The sequence below is a fragment of the Arachis ipaensis genome, chromosome B06 (assembly GCF_000816755.2).
Source record: "Arachis ipaensis cultivar K30076 chromosome B06, Araip1.1, whole genome shotgun sequence".
NCBI classification, from domain to species: Eukaryota; Viridiplantae; Streptophyta; class Magnoliopsida; order Fabales; family Fabaceae; genus Arachis; species Arachis ipaensis.
The window spans coordinates 121,333,207-121,342,471 of NC_029790.2; the positions used below are offsets into that span (position 1 = coordinate 121,333,207).

A 9,265-nucleotide genomic window follows, 5' to 3' on the forward strand; every position below is an offset into this window, starting at 1 on the left:
TGTAGAAAATAGAAATTTAAAAAAAATAATAATTATATTAAAAAGAAAAAATAAAAACACAATTAAAAAAAAAAGATGATGCAAAAAAATAAAGAAAAAAATTGAAGTGGTCATGAAAAATAATTTAAAAAAAATGAAAATGCATCGGTGTAAAGCGCGAGTATAAAAATAAAGTGTGCATATATTTTTCTTTCTTAATGTCACTTTTATTTAGTAAACTAAAATAAAATAGTGAAATTTTAACTTGTTTTTAAGAAAATTAAAAAATAAAAAATATTTTCATAAATCAAATAGTTCCTAACCTTCTTCGCTTTTTATTTTTAATATGGTGCATCGTTATGGAGAACATAGGTGCTTTACCTGTATGTAGTGTCAGAGAAGCTGAAATCGGACCGAGGGAGTTGAAGGTAGGAACTCGGACGGTCCGATTAGAGGGAGCAACTCAGACCATCCGATTTGTGATGTCCTAGCCACGTGGCGCGCGTTCGTTGTCCCCCAGGACGGTGCCCCCTTATACCAACATGCTTCCTGGAACCCAACTCATTCCCTCCGAGTCTTTTTCATAGAACCCAACCAGCAATCCCTTTCCTCTCTTCTTCTTCTTCAGCCTCCAAACCCCATTGTTCTTCATGCAAATTTGAAGAAAAAATTCACAATATCAAAGAAACAAAAATATAAAGATGTTGATCATCTTGAATTTCATATTATACATTATCTTAGCCATCCTGATTAGGTAAGTTTAGTTTTTAATTTTTTTTATATTTTAGATTTATTATTATTATTGTTAAAAATTTAGGGATATATATTTAAATGAAGTAAATATTATATGTTATAGAGTTAATGTTATTATTGTTAGAAAGTGAATTTAGGAACATATAGGTTAAGATTGTGATTATCATTAGAACTTAAGAATTTATTGTTGAGTCTATATATGTGTATATGTACAGTTGTAGTTGATTAGTAAACTTTTTAATTAATGATAATATTTAAATTGATGTAATCTCATAAATTAGTAAAAATAATATATGTTTAGAATTTTTTGTAATAATTTTAAAAATTATAATTAATTATTACGTTTAAGTTGAATAATTTTTGAAAATGGTTTGAAAAATTTTGAGTAAATTAGACAGAATTTTTTGTAATAAATTTTTGTTTGTTGTTAGATTTTTAATTGAAATAAATATGTTAGTGTAGCTGAAGGCTTAAAATCGGACCGGACCGGCCGGTTCGATCAAGAAATCAGTAAATCGGACTCGAAATCGGTCCGGTCCGATGATGTGACCGCATAAGACAACGAACAATTCAAACTCAGAGTGAACCGGTCAAAGCCGGTCAAACTCAGTAAGATCGATTTGACCGAACCGTCTGAGTTTCAAAATTTCTCAAAATGTGGAAGATGGGGTTCGAACCCCTCTTCAAGGAGAAAAATGATACTCACAACCACCAGACTGTTAAATTTGTTATTAATATATATATATATATCTTTCAGCAAATAATTTATTTCTATTTAATTTAGTTTAATTTTAGTTATAAACTCATTCATTCTTAAATTAATTATATTTTTTGTTAACAATAATAATAATTGGATTCAGTAAAATTATATATCAAAGCTTTGCGATTTGAATTATTATGTCTTGTTTAGTTAATTGTGAAAATTATTTAAATTATATATCATAGATAGTTATTATCTTTTAGTAGTAAATTAGTCATTGTTAATGATTTGACTAATAATCTGATATGTTTTTGTAGAGTTTACGGTATCTGATATGTGATCACCCACTCCCTCCGAATCGGTACAATGATAGGGTTGAAGAGCATTTACGGTTTATTGGTTTCTTGCATGTTTCCCAAATTAGAGTAGTTCAATGTCAGAAAGCACTGGTAAATGCACTAGTCGAAAGGTGGCACCCAAACACACATACCTTTCACCTTCGTGTTGGTGAATGTGCTGTGACACTGGAAGATGTTGCTGTTATCTTTGGTCTTCCAACAGACGTTCTTCCAGTCACATGGATGATTATGAGTAGTTTTGAAGCCTTAGAGGCAGAGTGTTTACAGCAATTTGGGGTTGCACCGAAGAAGTCTGACTGTAGAGCAAGCTGCATAAAACTGACCTGGCTTCGAGATCTAAAAGAAAGATTACAGTTGGTTGACGAAACCAGCATGCAGAGGTACGTGAAGTGCCACATTATGTTATTATTTGATACAGTCTTGTTTGGGACAAGTCTGGGGCATCTGTGAACTGGAAGTTCCTGCCTTTGCTTCGTGATTTTGGCAGTATCGGACAGTACAGTTTGGGATCTGCATGCCTGGCACACCTGTACAGATCATTATGCAGGGCATCTCGTTTTGACTGCAAGAAAATCGATGGTCCGCTAGAACTTCTGCTAACCTAGGCTTGGATCCGTCTCCCATATCTAGCGCCATTTCCTCGGGATCCCTACAGTTTTTCGCTTGCAAACAGGTAACATTATATTACAGTTACGTTCTATATTTGTTTGCGAGAGCATTTGCAACAGTGCCATCACCTTGGTCTTTGTCTCCATCAAGACCAACAATTTCGTAATTGCTTTCAAACTCTTCCTCACTGTCGCTGTTGTAATCTTCCCGTTCAATATTTTGATCGGCTTCAGACGGTTCGAATTCAACATACACCTCAATGAATGATATCTGACCGCGACTTTCAATGTACATTGAAAACATCTCTTACATACTCGCTTCATTCGTTACATATTTCGTCTGAAATTGAACGAATCCATCACCAAATACAGGTATGGGATACCTATATAAAATATATGATATTCTTCTAGACAATCCAGATTCTATCTTCTCACAAATCACACCTTTTAGTTCCTCGAATGACATTGTGAATGAAATAACAATATCTAACGGATTTTCACAAATAAATTTCACTCCTTCAACTGTTTCTAACAAAATCTGATCGAAATAATATACTTTCAGTAAGACTTTGTCATCCATTTTTCTCACTCATATGAATAAACATCACACTCTCATTATTTTCCTTCGTTTGAAAGAAGAGAGAAAGATAGATGGAGGTGCTGAAGGAAGAAGACGATGAACTGAAGAAATACTCTTATCAGTACAATACGAGTTACCCACACTTATATAATGGTAAAAAAATATATCATACTCAATTCGGACCCAACGATTACCGTTAACATATTCAAAAAAATATTTATCCAAACTTGGAGGATCCATTTTCTTTATAGAAAAAAAAATTAATCGGACGGTCCGATTAGTTAACTATGAATTTCAAATTTTTTCTCCCTCACAACTCGGACCATCCGATTTGGTAACCCAATTATTTTTGCACAGAACTCGGATGGTCCGATTTCTTCTACCAGATTTTAGCCAAAAGCTGTCTCACATCTATGTATAGTACCACAATAATCCATATCAACGCATAACACATATATATGGTATATCTAAATTAATGAGTCAATCTTCTTTGAGGTATTTAGTTTACCCGACTAGGTTAGATAAAACAAATCTAATAAAACCACGTGAATGTGGCCAAATAGCTCATTAGTCCCCTATGATGAAGAGATCAGTTCAGTTTCCATCTTGGATAAAGAAAATAATTCGTGTTTATTTCGTCACTATATTCTTAATTTGTGATTAAGAGTTTGTTAGTTTTTTCCTGACTTAAAATGATTAAAAAAATTGAATAATTATTCAAATCGATCCTCAAAAATTTTAAAAATAGATATTTTAATTTCTAAAAAAATTAATACATAAAAATATTTTTAAAATTTTATTTCGACAAACAAATCAATTTTCAGTTCATTTTTGGTGAGTTATCCAAATCAATACTCAAGGATTCTAAAAATGGACATTTTAATTCCTAAAAAAAAATCAATACACAAATTAATTCTCAACGTTTTTTTCGTTAGACATAACAATCTTCCGTTCTTTTTTCGGTGTGATTTACTAAATTTCTCAAGTATTTATTAAAAAAAATATTAGTAAATATTATAATCAAATTAACTTTTAAAATTGAATTAAACCTATTTAATTTCTAATATGATCTTTTTTCAAAAAAATATTATTGAATAAAAAGATATAAAAAATTTTTACATAAAATATATATATATATATATATATATAATAAAAAAAATAATGAGAAAAAAAAGAGCAATTAAGCAGAAAGGGGACAAAATACCCCAAAGTAAGTGGTGAAAGCAATGCATATGTACTGTACTTGAAATTAGAATGCATGAATATGTGAAAAACATGGTTAATGATATAATATCTATTAATATTATTTTTCAATAATTATTTTTTTGTTTGAATTGGATTCAGTAAAATTATATATCAAAGCTTTGCGATTTGAATTATTATGTCTTGTTTAGTTAATTGTGAAAATTATTTAAATTATATATCATAGATAGTTATTATCTTTTAGTAGTAAATTAGTCATTGTTAATGATTTGACTAATAATCTGATATGTTTTTGTAGAGTTTACGGTATCTGATATGTGATCACCCACTCCCTCCGAATCGGTACAATGATAGGGTTGAAGAGCATTTACGGTTTATTGGTTTCTTGCATGTTTCCCAAATTAGAGTAGTTCAATGTCAGAAAGCACTGGTAAATGCACTAGTCGAAAGGTGGCACCCAAACACACATACCTTTCACCTTCGTGTTGGTGAATGTGCTGTGACACTGGAAGATGTTGCTGTTATCTTTGGTCTTCCAACAGACGTTCTTCCAGTCACATGGATGATTATGAGTAGTTTTGAAGCCTTAGAGGCAGAGTGTTTACAGCAATTTGGGGTTGCACCGAAGAAGTCTGACTGTAGAGCAAGCTGCATAAAACTGACCTGGCTTCGAGATCTAAAAGAAAGATTACAGTTGGTTGACGAAACCAGCATGCAGAGGTACGTGAAGTGCCACATTATGTTATTATTTGATACAGTCTTGTTTGGGACAAGTCTGGGGCATCTGTGAACTGGAAGTTCCTGCCTTTGCTTCGTGATTTTGGCAGTATCGGACAGTACAGTTTGGGATCTGCATGCCTGGCACACCTGTACAGATCATTATGCAGGGCATCTCGTTTTGACTGCAAGAAAATCGATGGTCCGCTAGAACTTCTGCTAACCTAGGCTTGGATCCGTCTCCCATATCTAGCGCCATTTCCTCGGGATCCCTACAGTTTTTCGCTTGCAAACAGGTAACATTATATTACAGTTACGTTCTATATTTGTTTGCGAGAGCATTTGCAACAGTGCCATCACCTTGGTCTTTGTCTCCATCAAGACCAACAATTTCGTAATTGCTTTCAAACTCTTCCTCACTGTCGCTGTTGTAATCTTCCCGTTCAATATTTTGATCGGCTTCAGACGGTTCGAATTCAACATACACCTCAATGAATGATATCTGACCGCGACTTTCAATGTACATTGAAAACATCTCTTACATACTCGCTTCATTCGTTACATATTTCGTCTGAAATTGAACGAATCCATCACCAAATACAGGTATGGGATACCTATATAAAATATATGATATTCTTCTAGACAATCCAGATTCTATCTTCTCACAAATCACACCTTTTAGTTCCTCGAATGACATTGTGAATGAAATAACAATATCTAACGGATTTTCACAAATAAATTTCACTCCTTCAACTGTTTCTAACAAAATCTGATCGAAATAATATACTTTCAGTAAGACTTTGTCATCCATTTTTCTCACTCATATGAATAAACATCACACTCTCATTATTTTCCTTCGTTTGAAAGAAGAGAGAAAGATAGATGGAGGTGCTGAAGGAAGAAGACGATGAACTGAAGAAATACTCTTATCAGTACAATACGAGTTACCCACACTTATATAATGGTAAAAAAATATATCATACTCAATTCGGACCCAACGATTACCGTTAACATATTCAAAAAAATATTTATCCAAACTTGGAGGATCCATTTTCTTTATAGAAAAAAAAATTAATCGGACGGTCCGATTAGTTAACTATGAATTTCAAATTTTTTCTCCCTCACAACTCGGACCATCCGATTTGGTAACCCAATTATTTTTGCACAGAACTCGGATGGTCCGATTTCTTCTACCAGATTTTAGCCAAAAGCTGTCTCACATCTATGTATAGTACCACAATAATCCATATCAACGCATAACACATATATATGGTATATCTAAATTAATGAGTCAATCTTCTTTGAGGTATTTAGTTTACCCGACTAGGTTAGATAAAACAAATCTAATAAAACCACGTGAATGTGGCCAAATAGCTCATTAGTCCCCTATGATGAAGAGATCAGTTCAGTTTCCATCTTGGATAAAGAAAATAATTCGTGTTTATTTCGTCACTATATTCTTAATTTGTGATTAAGAGTTTGTTAGTTTTTTCCTGACTTAAAATGATTAAAAAAATTGAATAATTATTCAAATCGATCCTCAAAAATTTTAAAAATAGATATTTTAATTTCTAAAAAAATTAATACATAAAAATATTTTTAAAATTTTATTTCGACAAACAAATCAATTTTCAGTTCATTTTTGGTGAGTTATCCAAATCAATACTCAAGGATTCTAAAAATGGACATTTTAATTCCTAAAAAAAAATCAATACACAAATTAATTCTCAACGTTTTTTTCGTTAGACATAACAATCTTCCGTTCTTTTTTCGGTGTGATTTACTAAATTTCTCAAGTATTTATTAAAAAAAATATTAGTAAATATTATAATCAAATTAACTTTTAAAATTGAATTAAACCTATTTAATTTCTAATATGATCTTTTTTCAAAAAAATATTATTGAATAATGATAACTAGAAATTAAGTATCAAAGTTATTCTTCTATTTTCACATGAATTTTAACTTGATCATCAAATTATCAATTAACTCAAAAAAATTAGCTAAATTTTTACTTTATAATTAGACTAACTTACCATACACATCTATGTAGCACATATATATGAAGATTATTATGTCTGATAGAAAAAAACGTTAGAAATTAATTTGTATATTAATTTTTTTTAGGACTAAAATGTTTACTTTTAAATTTTTAGAGATTGAATCAGATAATTATTTTGTCGAAAAATAAAATAAAAATTAATTTATCTGTTAGAATAAAGTATTTTTAAATTTTTTTAAAATTTATTTAAATAACTACTCAAAAAACTTAAACCAAATCCAATCCAATAAACTGAGACCAAATCTGGCAGACAAGCTTGCTTCCACATCGTAGGTTGGTCATTCTGAGTCGTTAGAAACAAGTACGAATTTCGACAAAAATTTATGGAACCTTGGATACTTCACTCTGGATACTTATCAGTTATCATAGATGAAAGTTTTTGTGTGATTAATGGGGATTCAGATTTGAGACACATAAGGAGCTACATGCATATATGTCTACAGGAGAAGAAGTGGGCCGGCCAGTCGGGTTATTCGACGGGAGATTCGTAGTTCGGTTCGTTTTAAATTTGATTTGGCTCAACTTATTTTATTAAATAAGTTAGGCTTTAGTTTTTTATAAAATCTATTAATTAAAAAAGTCAGGCCATAGACTTAACAAAAGTTATGAAACTTATTGGATTGACTTGTTAAAATATAGCTTTTTTTTAGAAATAAATCATTTTTAGTTTAAATTTTTAATTATTTACTTATATTAATATAAAACAAAACTAAAAAGAATAAATAGTCAATACTAATTAATATCGTAATTTTTTGTTCAAAATTTTTTTTTTATAAATTATAAATATGATTATGATACACTAAAGATTGATATATAAATGATTTTTTTATAAATTATGAATTATAAATTTTAGAATTTATTTAATGTCAATTTTAATTTTTTAAGTTTATTATTTTTTGAATTCTAATTCACAAAACAAGTTTTTCAAATAAACTTGTATGCGCTCTTGGATTCTCTCCTTAGTGGGTACCTTTAAAATTAATTATGATGTTAGTTATCCTGGTAATGGTGTTCGGGTTGGTTTTGCTTGTGTTAGTAGAGATTGGAAGAGAAGGTGGCAACGGGGCTATCTGGGAACAATTGAGAGTCGTAACATTTTGTAAGGAGAGTTGTTTGCTATTTGGAGAGGCTTTCTTTTAGCATGGGAGATGAGACTCGGGGCAAAGAGACATTATATATGAGACAGACTGTGTGGAGGTCTTTACTATTATCAATAATTTACAGGATTGCTCTAGTTTTATTGATCATTTGGTGTTAAAAATCTGAGATATTATGTCTTGAAAATGGCATGCTGATCTCTGGTTGATCTTGAGAGATGCAAACACAGTAGCAGACATCATGGCAAAGACTGTAATGAGGACCCTTTCTCTTCAAGTGGAGCTTCTGTTGCCTTGGAAGGAGTTTGAAAGTAGTATTCAGCGAGACTGCCTTTTTTAAGCAGTTTCTTGTTTTTTTATTTCTTTTTTTGTTGTTGTTTGTTTTCTTTTAAGTCACAAAAAAAAATAGACTCGTAGGCTATCAAGCTTTAAACAGGACGGACTTGAGCCTATGGGTATTTGCGGTGCGATTTGGATTGGTTTTGAGTCAAAAACTCATCCGATCCGAACACTAATTTTATTTGAGGTGCGGTTTGGATTGGATTGGGTTTGCGGTTAAAAAAATTAAATATACATAACAAGTCTCAACATCAAATTTTAAATAACCAACAATGACATAACAAGTCTCAACAATATCTTAAAAAACCAATAATAACATAATAATAAAAATAAAATTATAGGTTCGTTAAAATAAATAAATAAATCTTATTTTTAATATAAAATATTTATTAAATAATAATAATACATAAATAATATAAAAATATATAACAAATTGAACATATTATAAGTAAAATTATAAAAATAATAATAAAATAATAATATTATAGTACATTATGCACTTTGAATTGGATTAGATTGGTTTTGCAAAATAATTCCAAAATTCGATTCGATTCATGCGGTTTGCAAAAATAAAATCCAATCAAATTCAAATTTATTAGTTTTAATCGATTTTCGATTTAAATTGAATTGGACGAGCGATTTAATTTAGATTTATTTTAATTTGTACACCCCTATTTGAGCCTAAAAAAAGCCTATAAAAAATAATAAGCTTAGGCTTGGATCGATTATTTACAACGTAATCAAGACTCGTCAAAGCCTAATGAATGTTAATTACAACATGGGCCAAGCTATAACATTCATTATTCATTTATTCATTATTTATTTAGATATATCATATATGTTAATTAAAATCGTAAGGGATAAAATTA

The 9,265-nt window shown here is 30.5% G+C and overlaps 2 protein-coding genes across 2 annotated transcripts; both read left to right on the forward strand.

The window, feature by feature from the left end:
- LOC110263831 (serine/threonine-protein phosphatase 7 long form homolog) lies at positions 339-2,428 on the forward strand. Its single transcript, XM_021105655.1, has 3 exons — positions 339-407; positions 1,750-2,171; positions 2,279-2,428. The coding sequence occupies exons 1-3, from the start codon at positions 339-341 to the stop codon at positions 2,394-2,396; spliced, it is 609 nt and encodes a 202-aa protein (XP_020961314.1). The 3' UTR covers positions 2,397-2,428.
- Positions 3,051-5,159, forward strand: LOC110263832 (protein MAIN-LIKE 2-like). The gene is made up of 3 exons (XM_021105656.1): positions 3,051-3,056; positions 4,481-4,902; positions 5,010-5,159. The coding sequence occupies exons 1-3, from the start codon at positions 3,051-3,053 to the stop codon at positions 5,125-5,127; spliced, it is 546 nt and encodes a 181-aa protein (XP_020961315.1). The 3' UTR covers positions 5,128-5,159.

What these genes read in the sequence shown, in the direction of transcription:
- LOC110263832 (XM_021105656.1), top strand. An exon ending in GACGAAACCAGCATGCAGAG is followed by an intron (nt 4,903 to 5,009) that starts GTACGTGAAGTG and finishes TGATTTTGGCAG; the next exon opens with TATCGGACAGTACAGTTTGG.
- LOC110263831 (XM_021105655.1), top strand. Translation starts at nt 339, where the DNA reads ATGGAGAACATAGGTGCTTTACCTGTATGTAGTGTCAGAGAAGCTGAA. An exon ending in TCGGACCGAGGGAGTTGAAG is followed by an intron (nt 408 to 1,749) that starts GTAGGAACTCGG and finishes ATGTTTTTGTAG; the next exon opens with AGTTTACGGTATCTGATATG. An exon ending in GACGAAACCAGCATGCAGAG is followed by an intron (nt 2,172 to 2,278) that starts GTACGTGAAGTG and finishes TGATTTTGGCAG; the next exon opens with TATCGGACAGTACAGTTTGG.